The sequence below is a fragment of the Orbicella faveolata genome, unplaced genomic scaffold (assembly GCF_042242905.1).
Source record: "Orbicella faveolata isolate gen_17 unplaced genomic scaffold, um_ofav_v1 contig_1, whole genome shotgun sequence".
NCBI lineage: Eukaryota > Metazoa > Cnidaria > Anthozoa > Scleractinia > Merulinidae > Orbicella > Orbicella faveolata.
In genome coordinates, this window is record NW_028301536.1 from 34,094,655 (window position 1) to 34,121,334 (window position 26,680).

The window sequence follows — 26,680 nt, forward strand, 5'->3', positions numbered from 1 at the left end:
TTAGAGCTGATTCCCAAATGATTAGGCTATTTTCAACCTTCTACTCAAAACTTTTCTGCAGTGCTCGTCTACAACTACACGGTCGTGGTAATTCATATCTGAAATCACGAGTTTTGTACACGGCAAATGGGACCAGTTCATTCCAGTTTGATCGAATCACTTTATGTGGCGATGTTCACCCTCAACCAGGACCAGCAGTTAAAGTCAAATGCCCATGTAAAGAGTGTCAGAGGAATGTTCGTTCAAATCAGAAGGCTATCTTATGTGCTAATTGCGAAACCTGGTCGCATGCAAAATGTCTCGGATTTACCAATACACAATTCAAACACTACTTGGACTATCCGCATATCGACTGGATTTGTAACTGGTGTTGCCTACCACCTTGCAACCACTCTGATCTAGGATTTAATGCTGAATCTAACATATCAAATGATTTCGAAATATCCGCCATTATTCAGGACCAAGAAGGAGAATATGCAAATATCTCGCCAAACCACGGACAAAGGCCACACAACAAAGCCTGCTGTCATGAAAACAATAGCTCCATTATTGACCAAAGAAAAGTGAACTCAAGCAACGCCCTCCTAATGGATTTGAATATAAACAGCATCCAAAACAAATTCGAAGATCTAACTCTTCTGCACAGATCTCTGAAAGCACAAATATTGGTGATATCGGAGACTAAAATCGACCGATCCTATCCAGACAGTCAATTCAAATTGCAAGGTTACAATATGTTCCGCAAGGACAAAGCGAAAGGAGGAGGTGGCCTACTTGTCTATATATCAACAACAATTCCATCAAGAAAGCTCACTCTGCCAACGGCCTGTAAAACATTTAGAAGTTATAGCAGTTGATGTTAAAATAGGCAGACAAGATATTCTGGTACTATCAATTTACAGACCGCCTAATAACTCCAAGAAAGAAAATAAAACCTGCGGAAACTACCTACAAAGAGTCAAGAGTGAATTAAACAGCATCTGTCAATGGGCATGTTTCAAAAAGAAAACTGTTATTATTGTTGGTGATTTAAATCTAGACAGACTACGGTTAGATCGTAGCGAGAGAAAAATCCTGAGGGACCTAGAAAAAGTCAATGACCTACACTGCCTTAAAAATGAACCAACAAGGGTCACGGCAAACTCGCAGACACTCATTGATGTAATGCTTACAAATAACCCTGATCTTTTTAAGAACTGCGGCGAAGACAACCCCGACATTAGTGATCACAGTATGGTTTATGGCGAAATGACAGAAAAGGTTAAAAAACCGACAACCAAGGCTCTAGTCCACCGACAAACTAAAACTACTGACTTTGACAACTTTAGCAAGGATCTTCTTGATGCTCCATGGCATGTTGGTGAAATCTTTGATGATTTAGATGATGCTTATGACTATTGGAGAAATCTTTTTGATAGTATCGCAAATGAACATGCTCCCATGAGAAAGAAACGGGTTCGTGAAAGAGATGTATGTTTCATATGTAAAGAATGGAAAGCGGCTATTAGAAACAAGAGGAAATATGCCATTCAATTTGCAAAAGAGCGCATACCAGAAAACTTTGAACTTAAAAAGAGATATCGAATATTGCTACTCGTGAACGAAGGAAAGCTCTTACTGCATACTGGTACAGAAAGTCTGAAGAAATGAAATCTAAACCACATGACTTTTTCGATACATTTCGACCTTTCCTGACCAATAAAACAAAAGACTGAATTTTTACAATTTATACAATTAATATAATTCTACCGGCCTAGCATAATATAGTTATGCTGTTGTTGTTTTTGTTTTCATTGCTGTTACTGTTGTTGTCGTTGTTTTTGTTGTCTTTTGCTGTGTTTTTGTTGTCGTTGACATTGAAGAGGTTTGTGCTTTATAGCATTCAATCTAAAAGTGCAAAAAATTAAAGTTGATATTTGAGATCACTTCTTCACGCATGTTCCACGGAAAATTCCAACGCCTGTGAACTGAACTGTTCAGGATCAACAATCTGACCGACAATGACTCTATGAAACTGCATTACTCAGGAGGACCTGAAAAAAATATAAGAAGTAATAATTGTGTCATTGATATTAAAAGAAATAAAGGAAAAAAGGCTTATTTGATTAATGTGGTTTGTTCTGAAAGAATGAAAGGATGTGACAGGAGAATGGCAATTTTCTAAGCTTTACTACAGTTTTGGCATTTACTGCCAAGTTGCACTTTTCCAGAACAGACCTTTGTGAGTTCGTGATTATTTTGGCTGGTGTTGTCGTTGTTTTCGATTTGTTTATTTGTTTGTTTTGTTTATTCCCTCTATTGGAAAAATTTAGACTTCTTTGTCCTGATAGATTCTGAAAACGTCACTGATCAATTTTATAATTCCTTGGTGTGAGCTGAAAAACGAATTTTTCTCAGTGATCCGAACATATATAAAATAAAATCACAGATGTATTTTTAGGTGGTTCCCGCACGTCTCCGGCCAACAAAGGAAAGTTTCGATTCGTTTATGTTTGGTAGTTAATTTGGGTGATGCACGGTTAGTTAGTTCTCCATCTGTTTCTCAGTGTTGAGAAAACTCTGGTGAACATCAAGGTTTCACTAGTGTTTTGAAGCTGGGCATCCCTGTTATACGATTTATCCTGCAGTCTATTCTGGCAGTATTCTGAGGTCAACTCTGGGCTGCCTCATGCAGGAAAGGTTTTCCCCCTTGTATCTCAGCCTTTGAGCGGCAATCTCTACTCAGTAACAGTTCTGCTATCAAACATAGTTTATACTGATGAACTCCCTGAGACTGGAAAACTGAAGGCTGGTTTTTCACAAGCGCAATCATGCGCAGACGCAGTAAGGTGCTGTTGTGAAGCGCATTTCGTTTAGACATTTCCCTGACAAAAGGTGCTTGTTATCAACATCTTATTCCATCCCCGTATATTACTTATGTACTAGTGAAAATGCAAAACGGTTGACTCCGAATCGGTGTAAAAACTCGCAAATTTTCTAAGTGTCGAAAACTCAAGGTTTTATAGTTGCCCAAGCTCAAAAACTTCTAAACCTACAAAGTCAAAATAATACTTGAAATCACTTGACGATGCTAAAGGAAAATCTACTATTCTAAGAAGAATTGAATGAGTTATTCAGGGTATCTAGTATTCTTGTATCGCATTCATTGAAAGCGCAATAACATTATGCCAATGTGTAGTTCTTACCCTGTCTCTGTTGGAATTGGTCCTCTAGGTGAAAAGGAAACTTTGCAGCTTTGCAGACGACAACGGACAGACACAGCAAACTTAGGAATATAGGCTTCATCTTCAGTTGACAGGATGATTTTATCACTTTGCTAGAGCTACTTTGTCAAATTTTCCAGACTCGAGATCACACCCTGTCGTGTGCTATATTGTAAGAAGATCCGTCAATCCTTCGCGCCTTATTTATAAAGAATTATTTTAAGGGTGCCTTGTTCTAAGGCAATACACTGTGATATGCATTAATTTGCATCGCCCGCGCATTTTGGGCTCCTGTTAACGGTCGCTGTTACCAACTCAATTTAAATCATTGGTTTTTCAAGCCCAAACAAACCATTAGTCTTTTAAAGCTGTGCACGCTCGCTACTCAGTTGTCTTCAATACACACACTAATATTATGTACGACTGAAGAGAACTGTTTGCGCGTGTTAAGCTTTGATTATATCGGTCCAGTATAATTATTTTCATTGTTGAATAGTTTTATTTACCTCCAAATTCCGGAAATTTTGCATGTATAATAAAGGCGAATTAGCCTCATCAACCGGAAATTTGTCAAATAAAAATTTTCACTGACTAGAAATACAATCACGACTGCGTCCTTTAGGAGGCATTTCTCATTGGAACAGCTTTCCCCGTTTGTCAGTTTTACTGACTACATCCATGCACTGTAAACAAATGACTCCATTTGAGTTAGGGGACAGTACTCGCGAATGTCTTAGTGGTAATCAAGTCAGCCGCGCGCTGAGCGCATGAAAAGTTTTTTTCGCGCCCAAAAGTTACGCTCTGATTGACATCCCAGCGAGTGAAACAAGTCGATCTTTAGCGATTTACGTCGCTCGCGCTCGCGACGTCTTCGCTCGAAGATTTTGTAAACAGAGGTCGACTTATAAGCTATAAGCAAAGGACGAAGATTTTAAAAGCAAAAGTCGACTTGTGGCATGCCTAGCCACAGGTTGCGTGACATTGTGTCATACCAAGGACTTCTGAGTGACGGCAGAGTTTGCGGTTCCCAGAACTGTTGGCTGACCAATTTTAGCAGCTTATTTGATATTCGACAGCCAGTTAAAAAAGTCTGTTTGTAATAGATAAATTGACAAAATACAACGTTCGTAAATTCCAGCTGCTTCACGGTTTAAAAGTTTTGACTGCGTGGTATCAAGCCGGGGGAGGGGGGGCGACAGGGGGGCGGGAGCCCGGGAGAATAGGAGGGAGTAGAAAGCGCGGGAAGCGGGAGAGGATAAGGGGGGAGCGGAGTGGGGGTTCTAAGAAGGCGATAATCATTCAGTAAGCGTTAAAATACTGTCAAAACAAGAACGCAAAATGTTATTTGACTTATCTTTTAACTTATATCATAGGTAGTGAAATGTTGTCGCTTAAACTCACAAAAGACATGAGTAAGAGGAGCAGGGCTGAAAACAAAGGAAACAAAGGAAAAGAAACGTTTAAGGATTGCGCTGTAAAATGACGAGTATGTAAGGCAGTGTTCAAGTCATCAGTTGTACCGGAATCATCGTATTTCTAACTCCATTTCAAATTATCCGCCTTTTAATTACCTGACGTGCCAAAACCTATTGAGTTAAATGCTATTTGCAAAGTTAGAAGAAAATCCTCTCTTGTAGCGACATTTTCGAAAAAAAAAATAGTTTCAAGTATCGTAGGATAGTTCGGAAACTTTAGAAATTTCCTTTCTGTGACCATTTTTGACCATAAGTTAGTTATACTTTTGTTAATCATAAATTTTAGATGGGGATATTTTTAAACCATAAGGACGTACCTGAACCATTTTAAAAGGGGCAGGTCGAATATGTATATTTTTTTTGGAACTATTTTTACCAGTAGTTGCGTAGCGCGCTGAGGCTTTTAAATGTATCGACATAACTTTTCCGTTATCATTTTCAAATAAAATCGGTTCACAAAAACGATACTTTTTAATTACGATGGTTCTGTTAAATACAGTGAAACCTGTATTAAGCGGTCACCCTTGCGACCCCTACTAGTGTCCGCTTAATGCAGGTGTCCGCTTTTGCGCAACAAAATGGCTTAATATTGGTGTCCGCGTCTGCTTAACAGAGGTGTCCGCTGAATGCAGGTTTGTTTTACAGTAACTGTAGGAGGAAAATTTTGCGACGTAAGCTGATGTCCACTTAATAGAGGGTGCCCGCTTAATATGGGGTCCGCTTAATACAGGTTTCACGGTAGAAAATTTCTGTAAATGCTGTTTTACAATTTATGTATTTTTTTGTTCCAGTTATCGGAGTACGTGTACTAAGTTCATGGCGTCGTGTTACTGTTAAATTCTCATGCACTTGTAATGCTTCGACAAATTTGCGGGGTAAATAGGCGTAACTAAGTAAGAAAGTCTTGCGGCTACAGAGTCCAATTTATCCAGTTAGTCCGACAACTATGGCGCCATCCTGCCTTGTTTGAACACGAAGGCCAATGTTCGGACCAAATGGGTTCTATCATCAAGTTTGCAGTTAGCTAGGTTTCTACAACAAATCGGCCGAACTAACATAGTTTTATTTTGAAATCCATTTATTAAATCGGTTTCCTTATCATTGACTGATCGTGGCAAAACTGATTGCTCTAAATGCCACTCGATAAGTTGGAAAACATCTAGTACAGGAGAACCCAAGTGGAAGAAAATGCCATCGACACCACTGACATTAAAGATGTACACTCGGAACAAGAGAAGATCTTACTCTCTGGAAATGTACATGACTATGATTCGAGCTCAATAAAAAGGGTCGCTTCAACAATAGTAGCGAGCCTCACTAGAAGAATCCAGCTAAAAAGACCATTTGCGAATTGTCTTTGCCTCTCCGTTAAAAAGAGTCTTCGTGCGAAAACACTGTTACGAAAATGCGTTTCAGCTATAAGTTCATTTTCATCCAAATCAAACTTATTTTTGCACGACGACTCAGAAATACTCTATCACCTATACAAGAGGCAATTCGATGAATGGTTCTCGGCTTCAACATAAACAGGGCAAATGTGTAAATCAGTTTACTGAATGTTTTTCATCTTTATTCAATTTATACAATTAATATAATTCTACCGGCCATGCATAAAATAGTTGTACTGTCGTTGTTTTTGTTTTCACTGCTGTTATTGTTGTTGTCGTTGTATTTATTGTCTTTTGTGTATTTTTGTTGTTGTTGACATAGAAGAGGCTCGTGCTTTCTAGCATTCAATCTAAAAATTGCAAAAAATTGAAGTTGATATTTGACATCACTTCTTCACGCATGTTCCGAACGAAACTGATCAGGATCATTAATCTGACCGACAATGACTTCCTCAAACTGCATTACTCCGGATGACCTGAAAAAAATACAAGATGTAATAATTGGGTCATCAATATCAAAAAAAAAAAAAAAATGAAAAAAGGCTCATTTGACTAATGTGGTTTGCTCTGCTCCAATGTGACGGGAGAATGACCTTTGTGAGTTCGTGATTTTTTTGCTGGTGTTGTTGTTGGTTTTCGATTTGTTTATTTGTTTGTTTTGTTTTTTCCCTCCATTGGGAAAATTTAAGCTTCTTTGCCTGATAGATTCTGAAACCGTTACTGATCGATTTTATAATTCCTTGGTGTAGTGTGGCGAGCTGAGAAAAGAAATTCCGAACATATATATTTTACAATCAGAAACATTTTTTGGGCGGTTCTGGCTGTATTCTGAGATCAATTCTCGGTTACCTCATGCAGGAAAAATTCTCCCCCTTGTACAGCCCTAGAGCGGTCATTTCTACTCAGTAACAGTGCTGCTGTCAAACATGGTTTATACTGATGAGCTCTGGGATTGGGAAACTTAAGGTTGGTTTCCACTGACACATGAGCATAATCTTAAGCAATATGCCAGAAACAGTAAAGCGTGGTTATGAAACGCATTTTGAAAGGTGATCGTTGTTAACATCTTATTCCGTCTGCATATATGTTGCTTATGCTCATGCACAAGAGAAAACCAGCCTTCAGAAACCAATCACGGCGTATTTAGTAAAGAATAAACAATAAATAAATAAATAAATAGATAAACAACCATTGAATATTTAAAAAGTGTATCGTATAATTCTTACATTTTTCATCACACTTTGCCGGTACATTGCATTGTACGTCACGGCACCAATTCACATCGTCGCAGTTGCATTTCCCTAGCAGATGCATATTTTCACAAAACGAGCAATCTGTTGAGGAAACAAAATGTTTGGACTTGGTTGGTTGGAAGAAAGAAACTTAATAAGATGCAAGGCTAATCAAACGAATGAGAATATTCTTCCTGAGTGTAAGCAATTTGTTAAATTGATATGAATATGAAAATGCTATCCTCCCTTTGCAGATGCTCTTACGGTTTGAGAGAATAAACTTCAGTAGAATATACAGTCGAATCCCTCCTCAATAATCAGCCTGGGGACAGAGGAAAGTGGCCGTTGCAGAGAGGTGGCCGTTATGGGGAGACACTAGGGAGTTTAAGAAAACCACGACGGCAACGGCAACGGCAACGGGAACGTCGCTTAACAAAAGGTTTAATGAGGAGAACAATGGCTGTGCACGTCCGTCGTAATTCTTGGTACATTTCTTTGCCGTCCTCTGCAAAACAACAACGTAAAATGACCAAATTCGGCGTTGTCTGAAGAACGTGAACCACAGCGGCTAACTTTTTAAATTTCTATTTCAAATTTATCGCTGTGTCCCAGATTCAGTTTCATGATAGTTTTGACAGTGATAAACAAAGTAAATGGCTTATGGAGTATCGCGAGATTCGTAGATAAATTAGAAATTCATTTTTTTAATCGACGTTGTCCTTGGCGTAGCCCTTGTAACTTCTTAAACTCCCTAATGGATATGAGATGGCGCTTAGGTTTTACGGGGGTGTAAAAATTCTATTTTAAAAAATACGTAAGTGCAATTAAAAATATTTCGATAAAACAGAAACAGAGACCAACGACGCGTGGAACGGATCACATTTCCTGACTTATTACAATGACAATTTTTTTTTCGTTGACTTGCTGGCCGTTATCAAGAGCTTACTTTGACAGTTGGGACACGTAGTTAAGGACAGTTGTCGTTGCAGAGAGGTGGCTGTTGTACAGAGGTTAAAGTAAGAATGAATGCCTAGACCATTCGCTGGAACAGTAAACGTGGCCGTTGTAAAGAGTTGGCCGTTCATGGAGGTTCGATTGTAACCCGCACTGAGTGTCTGGCAAGAGAAAATTCACCGCAGATGACTGTCTCATGGTCGAGTTGTATTTACAGGGCTTCAACTGTATGTGTGTCTGTGTTTTCCAAATGTGTCGCTGACCCTTCTACACATTCTTTGAAGTTGGAACATTGAATCAATATATATATAGACTAGTTTGGCTGGATTTTGAGGTCAAACGCACTTGACGTAAAGGGTGTGAGTAGATCTATCTCTTTTACACATAGTTACAGCAGGTATTTACTCATGGAGCTTGGCAAACGCCGGGGGAGCGGGGTTACTCCCTTATATGGGCTATAAAGGTATGTGCGGCCTCAAAGTGTATGGTTTTTCAGCCGTTTTGGTCATAAATAGGGTATCGATTTTGGCATAAATGGTGTATGGTTTTAGCACTCTACTCTTGCATTGGGTCTGTTTTTTTTAGAAGAAGCTACTTTTTCATCATTATCGATAAGACCATCAACAAAAGCCCTTCATAAATCATGTTTAGGGCAATTGCGCCAGCCGCAATGGTCATAAAAAGAGAATCGAATTTTTGGTTAGGTCATATACAGGGTTGGGAAAATCGAAGATATTGGTCATAAATGGGGTAAGGGTTTTGGGAAGCGGGCCGCACACCCCTACCAAAGTTTCCTGGGAGTACCCCCTCCCCCAGGGGGGGGGGGGCAGACGGCAGTCCAAAGTTATATCCAACAAGAACGCTTTGTAACATATTTGGAAAATCGTCTTTGATATTGATGAGGAATATTCTCTCTAACCTTGCTCTGAATCGTTTCCAACAGAGGCTGCAGTGACTGGAACTATTTCAGGTTCGTGTATCACTGATGGCGGGGTTTCATCTGTACGACCTGTAGGTGTGCAGCACGTTAAAATTAATAAAATTGATAACCCAACCTTGATAAATTCTGAAACCTTAATTGACTGATTCTATACTTCCTTGATCGATGTGCCTCCCATTCCGAAAAAAAATAAAAAGAACTACCGAATCCACGCAAACAAAATCGGAGATTGATGTGTGTCTGTGCGGCCTGTCTCCAGAACAGAGAGGCTTCAATGTTAATTAGGGATACTTCCACGGTCATTCTGGTTGAATTCAGGAATCTTTCATTTTTGATGGCCAACTGGAAGGTAGTTTTTTGGTCGCTCATCTATTTCTCAGGGTTAAGCTAAGTTCTGGTGGACATCAAGATTCACTACTTGAGTCGGACATCCCTGTCGAGCGACAGCCACTAATCGCAAGAAGATTTAATATAGCGTCCTCACGACCCATTCTAGCTATCACCTCTCTTTGAATTAATTACCTCATGTAGGAGAAAAAGTCTTCTTTGTATTTCAATCCCTGAGCGTCCATTTCTATTCAGTAGTGGCCTATATGAGCTCTGGGTTTGGAATATTTAGGGTGCGTTCCTTTAGGATGATCTGGATCAGGATTAGTGATCCAAGATCACTCGGATCGTGGTACATCAAAGGAACCGATGAATCTACTCTACTCACGGATTCATCGATTCTTTTAATGCACCATGATCCGAGTGATCTTGGATCACTGATCCTGATCCAGATCACCCCAAAGAAAAGCACCCTTAAACACTACTTTGTACGTTTTTCAGTCATGACAAATTAATATATATTTATGTAGTTTTTGTATCTTTCTGAAAAAGTTCCAATTCTTACATTTTTCATCACACTTTGCCGCAACATTGCATTTTACGCCACGACACCAATTCACATCGTCGCAGATGCAGTCCCCTAGCAGATGCACACTTTCACAAAACGAACAATCTATCGAGAAAACAAAATGTTTGAACTTGGTTGGTTGGAAGAAACAAACTTAACAAGATGCAATGCTGATCAAACAAATGAAAATATTCTTCCTGAGTATAGGGAATTTGTTAAATTGCATAACATAAAGTTCTGTCCTCCCTGTCATGGTTTGAGAGAATAAGTTCCATGATGGATGATTTTTACTGTACACATAATTTTAAGTGTTAATAACATACATAAAAATATATGATTAGGCTTATTTTATTCTTAGATATTTAATTGTATTATTTTTGTGACAATTTAATTTATTTTATTGGTTATTTAATTTTTCTTGTTACATACACGTTTGTATTTTGATCGAGCTTACTTAGCTCCCAGGCGTGACGTGTTTAAATATAAAAGTGTTGATTGCGTTGAATTCGCGTGATTAAGATTGACGCAGCACCACATAAAAATCTTGCGACTAGGCCCCGACCACACTCATGCGTTTTAAAACTCATACATTTTGATGCATTTTCGACCCCACACTAAAACGACCGAAAACGGTAATGAAAACGGAGGTTTTCGAAAACGATTTTAAAGAGGACGCTATTGAAAACGCATCGTTTGGAAAATGCTCTGTTTCTAGTGTGGATAGTTGAAAACGGGTGCTTTTGTAAACGGTGCCGAAAAAAGAGTCATAGTTCCATCAGCGCTTTGAGGCGTTCTGGTTGTGGACGATAGACGAAATGTATCAAAAAGTATGCTTTTTCCAACGGTCTCCAATGAAAACGAATTAGTTTGGAGAGGTGAAAACAAAACGAAAACGCTTGTGTGGTCAAAATATTTTGCTCTGTTTTCGTTGAGACGAAAACGGATACTTTTAATAACGCATTAGTGTGGTCAGGTCCTAAATTTTTCCACTCTAGTGATTTACATAGCATAAAAATAACTTTGAACCCAATTGAGTGCGTGGGCGGCAAGCGTCCGCTCTGGCGGCTGCGGTGAGTCCAAAATATTTTAGCGCTCATTTGCTGAGCAGTTCCAGTCACTGAAGTTTGAATGCAGGTTGCAGCCAATCAAAATTGTCTATTCTAACCGCATTCATGTTGCTAAAATATGATTGGTAAGATCACAAGCAAACTAAAATTGTGTGCTGATTGATTTAAGACTCTCAAGTGACCCCGGTTGGAGTCTTTGTAAACACCAGGGATGCAACTGAATTTAAGCGACCAAAATTTTTTCCGTGGTTCTCGTCCTTCAATGCTCCCAATCGTCGGAAAGAAGATATTCGAACTACAGTCTGATCTAATTTGAGTCCGTGAGTCTGATTAGTTCGCCGATAATCGATATTAAACTAGCTTAACTTTCAAATTAGATCGCGCGTTCCCTGTCTTGTTGTGTAATGTAGTGATCTGTACTCTGCCGTACACTTTCCTTTTTACCAGCATTTGTTACCTCTCCCAAGAAAGACACTCAGCAATCAATATTCAGTTGTGAGATTAAGATAGATTCGCTCATTTGTTGACAAATCAGTTCAAAACATGGTTGAAAAAAAGGCGCGAAAAAGACAAAAGCTTTTGTCGATTACCGTTGCATTGGCATTACAATGTAAATAAGTACAAAAAAGAGCCTTCGGCCTGAACTTCAACGTCGCATACACTCTTTAAACTAGTCAACTTTCAGTCGGACAATAGAAAATCGAAAAATGTTCATTTTGAGTTACTGACTTGAATATCGCGTGTGTATTTATCCATATCAACTTCATTACGAAACCAAAACAATACGACGAATATGATAAGCAGTTCTTACCTTGTTCGTCCTTTAAGTGGAAAGGAAACTTCGCAGCTTTGCAGACGACAATCGACAGAAACAGAAAACTTAGCAACACAGCCTTCATCTTCAACTGACAGGATAATTTATCACTTTGCCAGAACAACTTTATCAAATTTTCCAAACTCGGTATCATAACCTGCCGGTTGAACTGTTGTAAGTAGAACCGTCAAATGAACCCCACGCTAACCGTCGCGCCGTATTTATAAGACCTATTTTAATAGTGCCTTGTTCTAAAGCAGCAGACTGTGACGAATACGAAAGTCAGGCGTATTTATTTGCGTAGACCGCGCAATTTGGGTTTCTGTTAACGGTCGCTGTTGCCAAACTCAATTTAAATCATTGTTTTTTCAAGCCGAAAAAGGGAAATGAGTCCTTTAAAGTTGTGCGCGCTCTCTGGTTGTCTTCAATACACGCATTACTAGACGCATTACTATCATGTACGAAGAGAACTGTTTGCCCGCGTTAAGTTTAAATTATACCGGTCCAGTATAATTATTTGAATTTTTTAACATAGCAGTTTTATTTACTTCCAAATTTCCGGAACCTGTGGTCGAAATGTTGATTGTTATGTGAGGCGAATCAGCTTGATCAACCGGAACATTTTCAATGACAATGGCACATCTTGAGTAAAGTCCACAATTTTCAATTGGAAATTTACCGTCGACCCGTACACCCTGCTGCTATATTCGGCAACTAAGCTTAATTCCAGGCGTTTCGAGTAACTGGAACATGCATGCCAGTTTTCGTTCGGAATTTCTGAGATTTTTGCGTACCATTCAGATATTAAAATCGGCATGGTTCAACAGTTTATGTCTGGCCTACTACTTGAGCGCGCAAATGTGCATTTTTTTGTGTGTCATTAATCTCAAGAGACAGGGCTGGATTTATTATGTGTTTTGATGTGTTGATTATTTTGTTATATAACTGCGAAAATTACCTCATTGTGATCGGCTGAGAGCAGGCTAATTTATCGTTAATTTCTAATTTGCACTATACAGCGCAAATTAACGCGCGTGCGTTCGTTATTTTCTCAGTCATATAATAAATGAGTAATCTTATGAAGAGGATTTACACTACATGTGATATTTGAAAATTCTTTTAAATTACATTCGCCTAAAGGCTCGTGCAATTTTGAGAGAATTTTCAAATATTACTCTTAGTGTAACCTTAATTGCACCCGCATTCGCAACATTACCTATACTACTAATTTGGAATGGCTGAGTTAGCGACCACTGAGAGCGGGAGCTTTTACAAGCTGTCGACTTAGTTACTTGTTTCCCGCGCTTTTCGTAAACTGGATAAAATCAAGGAACATTGGACACCCATTTTGTTTCTTGTCCAGTGAGCTGTATTGTTATATGTTTAAGCTGATTTACGTGCCGTTGTTAACTTGAAGTATGCCAAACAAATTGTCAACGAGAAAGGCGACCGTGCGTTTCGAAAGCGCAGTCGAGCATTTGGCTTCTTTGCAAAAATAAGGCAAACACAGACAACGCGAGATGTTTCTCACGAATCCAAGGTGAGCTCAGAAATCAAGTGTTACTTAAATCACGACACTGAATCGAATCGAACCGCTAGTGACATCTGCGCCACGAACAGTAGACACTTTATTAACTATTAACTTATTGTGTGCCGAAATGGAACATTGAAGCACGTCACAGCGATGGGTCGCTGCAGGGTACCGAGAAAACAAACTTCGCCAAATTCGAATTTCAACCAACAGGAAATCGTTGAAAATAAAAATATTATGCATCAGTCAATTCCAGCAGTGCCTATTCTCCCCCCCCCCCTCCCCCCGGGCTAACCCCCGGGCATAAGCATTTTTTTTAAAAAAATGCGCAAATTCCCCGGGGTGGGGACACATAGGCTGTCTAAATGCCCCGGGGTGGGGACGAAGAAAGTGGGCAAATGCCCCGACCCCGGGATCGTCGCCTTCCAACACCTCCGCAGTTTTTTAATTAGTGAAAGAAACGGTCAACTGTTCAGTATTTTAATGCAATGGTAAGACTTCAAGGGTCTGCCGTTTGCTCTTAAAAGCTGAATAGAAAAGGGGTTTCTGTGAACGGAACATCAAGGTTATTTTACGATTTGTTTTAGAACATAGTATCAGCCCGAAATAGCTTTGTCCTTCAGATGAACTGAAAAGAGTACACAAAAAGAACTCTAATCAAGCGTAAACGTTTGCTTCATATCACCCAATGTTAGGTGTTGCTGTGCCCGAATTCAAGTAGCAGTTTTGATATTCTTTAATTATTGCGATCAATTGTACATTAGTACTGTTACGTTGTACACCGCCAAGGAAGCGTCAAATGGGGACAGCAAAATAGGGCAGGGACCTCAGCACACAATACACACAACTCGAAAGTTTTAATGAACTGGTCTGAACAGGCATACATCTGGGCTTCCATGCAGTCTAATACACTTCATGTAAGGCAAATGAAATATCGTCACGTCTTGTAAGAAAAATAAAAGATCGTCACCAGCACTGACGGCAGGACATCCCAGCCTCAACTGACTGCTGCATTTCACGGGCAGTAGAGAATTCACATTCCTTCTCTCTGAACACTGAACACTCGTTTTCGGGAACTGTTCTTTTTGAAGTGAAAAGGCGAAACGTCTATCAATGGTTTCCTGTTTTATTTACAAACAGATCAAATTCTTATATAAACACTCTGTGGTCCATAAACATTCACAAAATATGGACAAATTCTTTAGCAAAATATTACACATCCTTTATTTAAAAATAAATAATTAAGTAGTGTTGAAAACTCTTCAGACCAGAGTAATATGTACGAGCACACAGTTGAAATGCACTCTTTTAACATTAACCATAAACCAAATATTGGATACAAGATGTAACCGCGCGGTCTGTCAACACAGAGGCCGTCGAATAAACGAAGGAGGGATGCTGTGGACAATCTTCGAAAATGGCCTCCACTTCGCGTTTAAGTGAAGGTTCTGAAAGGAAAATGTTCTTCAGTTTTGTCGTTGTTGTCGTTGTTGTTGTTGTTTTTGTTGTTGTTTGAAAGAATCGTTCAGAGGGTTATGATTAAACAATTAGACGGTTTCTGGCGGTTTCTTGCGACTTTGATGGTTCGCTCTTCGCCGACAATCAGCCCAGGGAAGCTTCGATGCTAGAACTACAACAATTTTAAAGGGCTTCCTGTCCTGATTGGACCCTCGGTACCAGCTCACCACACTCGGCCATCTGCGTAGGCGGGGTGCTGGGCCGCATACTCGTGACGCGCAAGACTCTCGTTATAGTTCGACTGAACCAGTTGTGCATGCGCAGTTTGATCCGCTTTACGACCTTCAGCACGTTGAATCATCTCTTGTCTGTAAACACGATGAAAATCAATCAATCAGCCAACAAAATAAGAAACAAAACAAAATAAAAGGTTACCTGTCGCAACTGCAGCATCCTTTTCCCGCAATTCACCAGTCGCGTAAAACACGGGAAATGTTTTCTATTTATCTTTAAAAAAAAAAACATCCAAAGAAAGTGAAACAAAACGATTGCTTGTTTAGGGCTATAATCAAAATGAAGATTCTCCAAGCTCACTACGTCGACAGCTTGTGCTAGTTCCGTGTTCTTTAAAGCTATAGCGATTTGTTTACACGACCACATTAGCCCCGCTGTAATTTTGTATCATCGTTTAAACATAAAAAGTGTTGTGGTCATGGAAGTATTCAAAATTTGACTAGTTTGTTAGAGATCTCAGAAAGCCACTGACCTTGCTTTAGCCTCAGCATTTTCTTCGGATCCAGTGTCGGCCATAACATCAACATTCAGGGTGGAGATAACAAATGGCGTGCCGTACATGAAGGCCTGACCTGAGTTGTAGTATTCCACTGCCCGCTGAACAGATACAGAATCTGTGAACAGCACCCACGCTAAACCATTTGGTTTCCTCAGAATTTGATCCTGAATTTAAATAAAAACCAAGCGTTTATTTGTGAAAATATAACACACGCGGTAAATGGCTTGAACCGAGGAGTATCATGCTCAGGTGGTTCGCCTAGTGCGATCGTCTGAGTGAGCAACCTCTTTCCCACGGCTTTTGCGAACGAGGTTGATGGGTGAGAGAAGTTCTGTTAGGAACCTGCTGTTGGTGACTGATGTTTCGACAACGCCAACCTGAGCGAGGTCAACGAGTCAAGTGAAAAGTGTTTGTCAGAAGTAACATCACGACAAAATCAACAGACCAGATTTATAACACAATCGAGTAACATACTATTTTGCCTTCACTCCCGACCTCCCGACCCAACAATCGACCGACCAAAACAAAGTACCAGTTGACATGCGCGAGTAATACTTATTAAAGCAAAATAAATGCCAGGAAAGTAGGCAGTTTTTCTAACCTTCAGCAAATAAACTTCCACAACATTGCACTCCGCTTCGCTATCCAGTTGTCCCTCAAGTTTTTCTGCAGTGACACTCAGCGGCAGGTTACTGACGTACACGGCGCACTCGCGTTTTGATGAAAGTTGCAACCACGCCGGAGCGTCTTTATCGGCGCTGATGACTCGGTCCCAGTCGCTCTGACTCATTATAGCCCTCGTGTTTTCTGATTGGGACAGGACCGCTGACAGCTGGAGTACATCTTTAAACGTCAAGGTTCTGCGGTGCTTGGCACTGTAATCTGTCAGCACGGCTTGACTGTCGAGTTTAGGTCCCAGTTCACCGGGTTCACCTCCTAACCCGGTAAGATTGATTGTGAAGGTTGCTGGAAGACTGATGTCTGGTGCACAACCTTCGCTGTTTTCTGGGTCAAATCCTGAAAGTGTAATATGACAGACAAATTCTCAACTACCAATGGGAAAAACGTGTACAGAACCAGTCTTTTGAAACAAAACCAATGCGCGCTCGCATATTTGCCTTGCTTTCCTTTCGAGATAAATTATGTCAGCAGTATCGTTTTAGAGCCATATGTAACTATCACATATACCTAGTGATTTCGCCAGCTCTTCCATTATCTCGTCCATATCTTCCTCTCCCAACGCTTCTTGTTGGCTCTTGAGGTTTAATACTCCTAATTGAGAGTCGGGACCGACCTTGCCGACCAAAGCTAGTATTCCTATCTGACCGATACAGTTGTCAGCCAGCAATAAGCTTTCCAGGTTTGCCAGTTTGTCGGACAAAGCTCCTGCTAATTTCTGGGCTCCGCCATTTCGAATCTAATAAAAAGAGAGTTTATTCTTTGAGATATTACTTCATGAAGACAAGAAGCGATGCTTAAGAAAACGTAATTAGTTCGAGTACATCAAATGAAAAGACAGGGAAACTGTCTCTTACGCGCGAAGTGAAGTAAAAGCTAATTTAGGGTCTCTTGGCTCTGTGTGCTGGTGCTTAAGCCCTATATCCGTAGAATAAATTGTCTATTAGAATCGTTACTCTTCTTGGTCGTTGTTCCGTCGCACATTACCCTTAGCATTTTACTGATTTATGTTGCTCTAGTAGTTCAACGGTTCCAACTGATGGAGAGGTAAAGTGCACTGTCAGTTTAAGCACTATAGCTAAATTAAATGGACTGATTTATTCAATAAGTAGTGCAGTGTGGTCTTTGAGATATTTCTCAGATTAGAAACTATAAAAACGAGAGTTCAAGGGGTTTTAGTCAACAACAAGCCATGGTATTTTTCACAAATTTGCTCAGTGAGTATAGATACCGAAATTAAGACACATTATATGTAGTAATCGTATTGACAGGAGGGGGAGAAATTCTCGTTATAATTATCTCGAATTGTCCTTAGATACACCAACCTTGTTTAAAGAAAGATCCAGCGCTTGAAGAGAAAGCGCTGTTCCAGAGGAATCTACTAAGTAGTTAACGGTTGTATCTGTGAGTCGGTTTGCTGATAATCTCAGTTCTTTGATGACCAGTCCATTGCCGATGCCGTTCATCAGCGGTTTTACGTCTCTATCGTTCAAGCCACACCCTATGAGTGACAGCAACTCCAGGCTGCCAGGATTTGTGGGTATAAACATGTCTGACAGTCCCAGCATGCCTTTCAAGGCGTCTGTGCCTGATAGTTTGATGCCGTCCAGCGTCACAGAGGAAATTCTCAAGAAATCAGGCGTTGTCAAGGTGATAAGCTTGGAGAGATCAACTACACTCGCTGGGGTAATTCTGCATTTTTTCAAAAGCAACGTCTTTAAGTTTTTTAGTCCAGGAAGCTTTTCGATATCACCAGCAATGTCATCAGCCGCGTTTAATGAGAAGTCCAGCACAGATAAGGAGCAACTTTGGCCTGCAAACCGCACATTCAGTTAATAGTAAGACTACATCGTAACATGTGTTATTCACTGTAATCTACTGGAGGGAAGGTCAGCACCTACAGGTATCTCTCCCTATCTAACCCTCTTTGCCGGTATCCCGCCTTGAAATATGTCCCATCGGTGGGCTACACCGGGCTTCAAAGGTTTAACGAATGGGCCCTGGGTCGACGGAAATATGGAGAATGGAACTACTGCAGAGTTAAGTGTCAAGAACATAACACAATGATTCCGGCCAGAGTACTGGAATCCAGACTGCTGGACCACGAATGCGACACACCAACTCCTGCCAATACGATTACTAAATATGATGTGTCTTAATCTTGATGCCTCTACTGAGCACATTTGTGAAAAATCCCATGGCTTGTTGTTGACTAAATCCCCATGAACTCTTGGTTTATTAGTTCCTAGCTGAGTTGGAATAGTATTCCCTTGTATCCACTTAACAAGTCAGTGTACAAATAATTTTATAATTAACAGAGAAAACCCCCCACCCATTTCAGCTTGCTAATCAGAGTGCTGGTTAGCTTCGACATACATCTGAGGAAGATTACTGAAAATCTCACCTGGAGAAGAGGTCATGGCACAAATACTCAATAGACACTCTGCAGTTAGCTGTTCATTACTGGAGAGATCCAAGTAAACAAGACAAGGTAATTTGCCTGAAGCCTTTTCGGACAGAGTCCTCAATGTTTGGTTTTTCAAAGAACATCCTGACAGGAGTAGTTTGGTGAGACTGGAACTTCCCTCCGTTAATGACAAGCCTACATCAAGTAAATACAAATAAGAGTCGCTGTTAACACGAAGCCAAATTTAAAAAGAGACGCTGTTTTCTAACGCTATACCCAACAAAGGGCGAGTGGAAAGGAATTGAAAAGTGGCACCAACAATTTAAAACATCAAAGAGGAATTTCTTACAAAGGCAAGAAGTTCCTCCGACTACTTTCCTGCAAGTCAGCTTTTTACATAGAGTCGCCACGCCACTTAAATGTGTTAACAGTATGCAATGAAAGTCGTGTCCGATAGCAAGAGATTGGTGGATTTTGCAGTCTTAGTGGTTTCTTTCCTTTTGATTTTCTTTACACTCTTTTTAATGAGTTCACTTTCTAATAAACTAGTGTTTCCTCAAGCTCTAATCAAAACGAAAACGTCATCGCCGAATGAGACAGTGAGTAAACATACAATGAAAAAGACTACTAAGCCAGACTTCGCCTTCCTTCACCTAACGTCTTCGCGCCAAGTGGCGCATAAGGTTTCTTAGCCAGCCAGACAGCCAGAGATAACTTAGTCTACCCCACTATCAGAACGGCATTTATAAAAGTACAATATGATGTACATGTAAGTAAAGTAAGACCTGATGGGTTCCATCCATCAAGTTCAAGAACTTTAGTATTCTCCAGGCTCAACTCCTCTAGAGTGGGATGACAAATGCTGCTGTATAAAAACTCCATTAAAAATGACAGACGGGACACCTGAAAACAAAAGTATTATAGAAACATTATACGCATGTAGTCACCTGACAGCAATAAAATGAAAACACCCTTCTACATGTAGCCTCCATAACTCGTGGTTAGATCTTCTTTGGCCATGGGAATATTACGGTTACAAAATGGAAGAAGAAAATTTGCACTATCTAGTTTAAGGAAAATATCTATGTAAGCATTTTCCTTTCGGCGGAAATTTTAAATGATAATCTGCATATTGTTAGATAGCGGGAGAGTAGATGTAACTTCTGATTGGTTAATGCCGCCGGGAGGGTTTTGTTCATGAACAACCTCACTTGAGTGACTGAACAAACCAAAGAAGAAAACGATTCAGCTTCTATGGAGGGTTAGACGGTAGACCTAATGTACCTGGTGTCCTGCGGCATTCAGACTGATGAGTGAACTGTTTTGCTGTATTCCTGCCAGGAGAGTTGCCATGCCTTCTGTTCCAAGGTTTGTACCATGAACGTCAAGATACCGCAAAGAGCAAACTGGTCGCTGCGAGAAGCAAGGTAATGCAGCATAAATACATGACCGGCTACAAGCGGTGAGCTCAACAAATTAGCCTTTCCTGGCGGGTCCCTTATATCAAAGTTTTCTACAACTCTAAAACAAACCCATCCCCATCTTTACGCCATTACATATACTATGTATTAGAATACCATCAAATAGAAATCGATGACCAAAAGTACTTGCCCTCCTTTGGGAGCAGAAGGAAATGGTTGCTAAATCCGAAAATTACAAGGGTTGTTAAACTGTGAACCGTACAGTAAATGTATGTACCACGCACGTATATATTATATACTGGACAATGGACTACTGTTTATAAAATAACTACCAAGTTACTAAAATCTGATACAGTAATTGTGAAGGAATAATTTTATGAACAAGTATACAGCTGTAATAATGAGGTGGTAATAAATAACTACAAATTTATCATCTCAAATTACCTGCAAGATGTTTGACAATCCTTGACCGAAGACAGCCCCAATATGGTTGTTACTGGCATCAAGTTCTTCAATAGTTGAATTTCCCTCAACTAGAGCTTCGCAAATGGCAGACACATCGCTTGAGCCGCAACTGGAAAACTTTAAAGATTTCAAGGACCAGTTTGTCCTTAGTGCTGGTCCAGTGCACCGTGAAAAATAGTCATTGCCAAGATTATTTCCAGACACATCCAGTCTTTCCAAAGTATAGTTAGTAGATACCATCATTCCTACACACTCCTAATGGAAAATAATAATCTGAGCAAAAACAATACAACACAACCTAATACAAGTTATATTAAAGGTATCTATCGGAGGCAAATCCATCCTGTGAACAACCCAACCAAGGCAAAAGGTGAATTAAAAAGCTTGCGCTTAACTAGAGAGGTTTCCACTAGAAGCAGATGGGGTGCTAGGCCATGACAGGTAACTCCCAGCACTCCCTCCCCACCCCCTCCCTCCATGTATTTTGTATGAGACCTTGTTTTATTATATGGCTAGCTCCACAAGCAGGCAAGATGGAGCTATCTTGCCCGCTCGGGACTATCCGCCGTGTCCCGCGAGAAAAATTTCCCCAAAAGCCATATGATAAATCCTTTATTGACCAAGCTTGTTCGGTCAAGATGGCTTGATATTGGCCTCGTTCGTTGTTTTGCAAGTTTATGGACCTTGACTCCGTCTCGGTCCATAAACACGCAAAAAAAGAACTTGGCCAATATCCAGCCATCGTGACCTCACACTTGGTCAATAACCCATACATCTTCAAAGATGAAAAATACAACACTACATAGTGCTCCCAGTCACCTCAGAAAATTTACGAACTAAGATAAAACTGATCTTCTTGAAGGATCACCTTCTTGTTCATAATTGCTTTTATTATATGGCTAACTGGTGAGTGAGCAAGATGAACCAAATCCTGCGCTGGGATTGACTACTCAAGCAGGCAAGATGGTGCTATATTGCACGATCGGGATTAAGTGCTGTGTCTTGCAAGTAAAATTTTCCCCAAAGCCGAGGCAGGTTCATCAAAGTCCATACAATTAATCCTTTATTGACCAAGCTTGTTCCTTCAAGATGACTGGATATTTCTAGTTTAGGAGAGGGGATCAGATAGTTCTACATTTTAGGCCTGTAGTGTAATGAAGTGGACTCAGCAGGTTTGTCAAAAGTAACCAGCTACCAGCAAAAATCACCATCTACATGTACTTCATGATCTTGGCTGGGTACTCTGCTAGGTTATTTCTCTAAGTCTTTAAAAAAAGATGGAAAAATCAGCCACCTATTCCCACAATAAACCTGGCTACTTTATGACAACCCTACTTTAGTCTCTGTACTTACAGAGCTATCAGTGTCTGCTAAGTTGTTAGCCAAGTTCAAGCTCTTCAAAGTTGTATTCCTTCTGAGAGCCAGACAAATCACACGAAAACCTTGAGGACCGAGTAGATTTCCTGATAGATCAAGTTCTGTCAAATACACAAGCTTGTGAACTAACTCTGCAACTGTCACTACCCCTGGTGAGAGTGAACGCAACAAGTGAACTGACATCACACTTTTGACATCAAGATCTCTAACAAGATGTCCAGGAGATAGTTTACAAGAAAGCCGTAATGCTGTAATCAGCCTGTTTTCAGCATCTCTGTCTCTAGATGGTGTTAATTTTATAGCTGCTTCAGTTTCACTGTTCTTAACTTCACTAATGGCTGAAGGACTGCCTGAATCTTTCAACTGAAGTTTGCTTTCCTCTCCACAAGGACTTGAATTTTCCTGTTGTTGTGGTCCAGCATGACTCAATACAGATTCATTCCGTACACTTGACTCTGCCATTAAAGGCTCACTGTTTGTGTACCCAAATTGTGGCAAGGCTGTCTCAGAATTCAGCCTTTTTTCATTTTCATCCCTAGATGTTTCACTATGCAATTCAGCAACAGTATCCTCTGTTGACTTCTGCTTTGATGTATCCTTTTCTTGATTAAAGTTGTCTGTTTGGTCAAGATCATCAGCAGTTAGTTCTTCTATGTCAGTAGAAGAATTTTGTTGTGAATATTTCCTTTGATCCATTTCCTTATTTACAGATTGATTGTAGTTAACAGAAGGGCCAGGATGCTCACTTGCTTCATCAACTGAAGTTAATTGATTTTCTGGTACTTGAAACTCTGTGTCTACAGAATATAACTTTTCAGCTATTGTTTCTACATCATTACATGCAATAATTGTAGCTGCACTGTTTGTTTCTTCTTGTTTCTCTTCAGATTTCTCAATTGTACTTGGTTTTTCATGATCTGTAATGTCTTGGTCAGGTGATGTTGCAGTTTCCTGCATTACATTCAGATCTGAGTCATTGTGTGAAGTGCTTTTCATTGTTAACTCTTGGACTTTCACAGATATCCCCATTGTACTAGTTTTCTCATTTTCTCCAAAGTCTTGGTCAGGTGTTGCAATTACGTTAGTTACTGGTAAATCTGTTTCATCATGTGTAGTCTTTCTCCGCAGATCTCTTCTACCACCATTACGATTTTTGTTTGAAATAGATACACCACTTTCATTCTGAGCTGTTACAGCAGTTACCGTTACTGTATCTTCAGCATTCATCATCAGATCCCTGCTTGTACATGAAACCCCCTGACCTGAGACCTGAGGCCCCTCTTCTGTATTGCTATCTTGATCATTTTCATTGGATTCTTCTGTTGTAGCTGCAACAACAGTTTTATTGTTCTGTAATTTGTTTGCTATGTCTTCTTCTGATTTCACTTGCTCAGTCTGGTCTGGTGTTTTACTAATAATATCCAGTTGTTCCTGTGGTTGACTCAAGACTTGTTTGTCCTGCCTCTCTCCATCTTCAACATTTTGCACTGCATGTACAATCCCTTGCTGATTTTTGTTTATGCTATTATTTCCATCCACTACAAGAAAACATAATAGTGTCATAAAATTTTAAAAAAAACCTAGAAATATGAATACATGTATTATTGGTTTGTGAATGTGTGTCACTCAATCACCTATTAATGGTTACAAAAGAAAGTTAACAGTATTTACATGTAAATGCACATACTGTATTGACAATTCTTAAACAGTCAAACACCCATTTATTAATAAAGCCCCCCCTCTCAATGTTGTCCTTTAACAGCATTATTTATCCTCCTAAAACTATTGCATACAATTTTCAAAGTAGAATGATGAAGTAAGGATCTGGGATGGACACTGAAGGCTCCAAGTTTGCACAAGGCTGTGTGGTCTACGAAAAATTACGAGGAGCCCAAAGGTTCCTAACCATGAAATCCTGGGCACCCAGCACTTGAGCTTATATGAAGAAAATAAGTTTTTCCAGTCGCCTGTGGCACCCGGGCACTTCTAGAGCACAGCCCTGTAGCAGAACACTATGTCGCACCAAATGTCCCAGCATGAATCAATTCTTACCTGATTTTGAGTGTTTGTCTGGATCGTTAACATTATTACCATGACCTTCATCACTTGAGGCAGCCACTGGATGACTACTTGATCCACATCCCATACTATGCAACCTGAAAATATATTTAATTAAATATTTTTACAAACAGTGTAAGATCCTAAAATTTAAGAACCTGTTGGGCTAATTTACACCATAAATTATTGACTTGTTACTGACTTGTTACTAAGATTTCCAAATGCAACAAGCACAAACTGCAGACATGTACTTCCTTACGGATGAACTTGAGATTATAAATTTACCTATTTGCTGTCAAAACATTCACAGTTCAAGTTGCCATTATGCACAATGGTCCTCAAGGTCCTCAATGTCGTGAATTTCGAATATTGCCAAAAAGAAGGCAGATGGCAGTTTGCCCTTCATGTTTTGTCCATTTACCTCAAAGCAAGGCACCACCAGGGCGCACTGCATCCTGGTCGCTGCGCAGTGCATTCCAACAAAATCTTGATTTCGCATAGATTTCTGATACATTCTGATTATAACTGCTGCTTGCGCTGCGCAGCAATAACATTATATAAGCTTACTTTAAAAATTATAGTCTGCAAGCCGTAGTCTGCGTTTTACACTGACCGTTTTGTAATTGCCACGCAAGCGAAAGTCTGCTGGTTAAACTTAATAAGTTAGTTGAAAGCGCTCCCATGGCTGCGTGCAACTCCCTAGGGTTACATCAACAACAACAACAAAAATAGCTTACTGGAGAACGAAACATAAACTTGTTAAAACAGTTAAATAAGCCAGGTGTTAATTGATTTGTTACACCAAGAGACCATGATCACATACACTCTACCGAACAGTACCCTGCTCTCAAATTAATTTTCAAACAATCGTCAAGTGTTTTTCCAGGTTTTTCAAATGCGAGATTTTCAAGTGCTTATAAACACTAAACAGCAATCCACAAGTGTCAATATGTCATCAAAAACCAAGAAGAAGGCATAGGGTCAAAGCATCGTATAAAAGTACCTTAGCCGCCGTGCGCCGTGTCTTACTATCGATTCACATTTTGGGACATTTCATCCTTTTCCGCTCCGCTCCGCTCGCGACGCCATATTGAATTTACCCATCATGCATTACAGAGCCCGACAAAGGGAGAGTACAGGGCCAGGGTCGGCCACGGGGTGGCTCTTGCCGGTTCCATGTTTATCACCGCGGTTTGTGTTTTGTGACACACCAAATCCCTGTCACTCTCAAAAACACCACAAAAAACACTACAAAAACACTACAACCAGTTTGCCAGTCGATTAACCCCCAAGTCGATTAACCCCTAACCGACCAAAACATTGAATGAGTTTTGAAACGCTGATCGTTTATCGATTTCCTTTGCAACTTCCTACTAATTTATTATCAGTTATTATCTAAGCCAAGTACGTGATTTCAAAATCAAAGCTTTCATAAAATCGTGATTTTCACACGTATGTAATAGTCCTAGAAATTTTGCCGCTAGGAAGTTGTCTTTATTGTGGGCGCCACGTTTCTCACAACGCCCTAGTTTTTTCACGTAGCATAGGCAATATAAGACGACGCGCAACTTCTTTTAGTCAGAGATTGTTAGTGAAGTTACACCGTTACCGTGCTACGATCAGAGGATCCAAGTTACCGCTATTTCAAGTGTATTTCGCTGTCTCTCTGCTACCTTTTGGTGCGAGCCGTCAACCAAAGTACGTGAGTTCTTATTGTTGTAGTTATTTGCCAAGTCGCGAATTGTTAGTCTTTTCTTTGTCACCAAAGGTTTCATTTACTTTATCTAGGTTTTGTTGAAGTTGCTTTCACAGCTCTACCATTGCTAAGGCTTATTGTCATGTGATTACCAAATTGTGATTCTTTCACGCTATATTTAGCTATTTGCGCGATAGCCGTTGATATCTTCGTTTGTTACGACAAGAGTTGTTATCGTCTCAGTTTTATTAGTTTCAAGTATCAATTGTCACGTCTATTTGTTTCACGCTGTGATCTTGTTAGTCTTATTATGATTTTTCTATCCTGTTAGATTTGTATTTTATGCCTTATCTAAGTAGGACGTATCCTTAACTATCGCTTTTCAGTTCGAACCTACTACTACATCTACTACTACCACTACATCTACTTGTATGACTACTACTCCTATTCGTATCTGCTCCCCTTAGCGATTTACTGGTTTTCGCTACTTCTTCAGTCGCTACGTATTGTGAACTAGTGCTGTGTTTACATTTGAGCTTTTACCAAGGTAAACAGTTACTAAGGTCAAGTTACTTAACCTTGGTAAATTCGTCCAGTGTTTATACCGGCTCAAATAACGCAAGTTGATCTTTCAACATTCGCGCGCGCTGTATTATCAACGTCATGAAATCGAACTTGGACGAGGATCCCACCGCAGTGGAACAGGAGCAAATTGAGGTGCCATCATTTTCATAGGCGAGGACCTCATTCCATAATATTACGGCGAAAATTCAGCTGCTTGATCATACCCAGAGTATGCACGGATACGTTGTATATATATGCAGCATC

General features: G+C 40.0%; 2 protein-coding genes and 1 pseudogene across 4 annotated transcripts; 1 reads left to right on the forward strand and 2 right to left on the reverse strand.

Moving 5' to 3' along the window:
* Window positions 1-408: 408 nt before the first annotated feature.
* LOC149118836 (uncharacterized) lies at window positions 409-1,650 on the forward strand (annotated as a pseudogene).
* A 4,572-nt stretch (window positions 1,651-6,222) lies between these two features.
* Window positions 6,223-12,175, reverse strand: LOC110047078 (uncharacterized). Of its 2 annotated transcripts, XM_020752813.2 has the most exons (5): window positions 11,966-12,175; window positions 10,085-10,192; window positions 9,172-9,261; window positions 7,293-7,400; window positions 6,223-6,542 (listed from the first exon to the last, which is right to left on the reverse strand). In XM_020752813.2, the coding sequence occupies exons 1-5, from the start codon at window positions 12,120-12,122 to the stop codon at window positions 6,529-6,531; spliced, it is 477 nt and encodes a 158-aa protein (XP_020608472.2). In that variant the 5' UTR covers window positions 12,123-12,175; the 3' UTR covers window positions 6,223-6,528. The 2 variants fall into 2 exon arrangements, with proteins under 2 accessions (XP_020608472.2, XP_020608473.2); XM_020752814.2 differs by lacking the exon at window positions 10,085-10,192.
* A 2,166-nt stretch (window positions 12,176-14,341) lies between these two features.
* On the reverse strand, window positions 14,342-25,302 carry LOC110046980 (uncharacterized). Of its 2 annotated transcripts, none has more exons than XM_089273606.1 (12): window positions 25,160-25,302; window positions 24,151-24,254; window positions 22,075-23,636; window positions 20,701-20,976; window positions 20,120-20,248; window positions 19,621-19,738; window positions 18,833-19,030; window positions 17,754-18,241; window positions 16,939-17,167; window positions 16,352-16,767; window positions 15,724-15,914; window positions 14,342-15,325 (listed from the first exon to the last, which is right to left on the reverse strand). In XM_089273606.1, the coding sequence occupies exons 2-12, from the start codon at window positions 24,242-24,244 to the stop codon at window positions 15,181-15,183; spliced, it is 3,846 nt and encodes a 1,281-aa protein (XP_089129732.1). In that variant the 5' UTR covers window positions 24,245-24,254; window positions 25,160-25,302; the 3' UTR covers window positions 14,342-15,180. The 2 variants fall into 2 exon arrangements, with proteins under 2 accessions (XP_089129732.1, XP_089129736.1); XM_089273610.1 differs by lacking the exon at window positions 25,160-25,302 and adding an exon at window positions 24,442-25,127.
* Window positions 25,303-26,680: the final 1,378 nt, after the last annotated feature.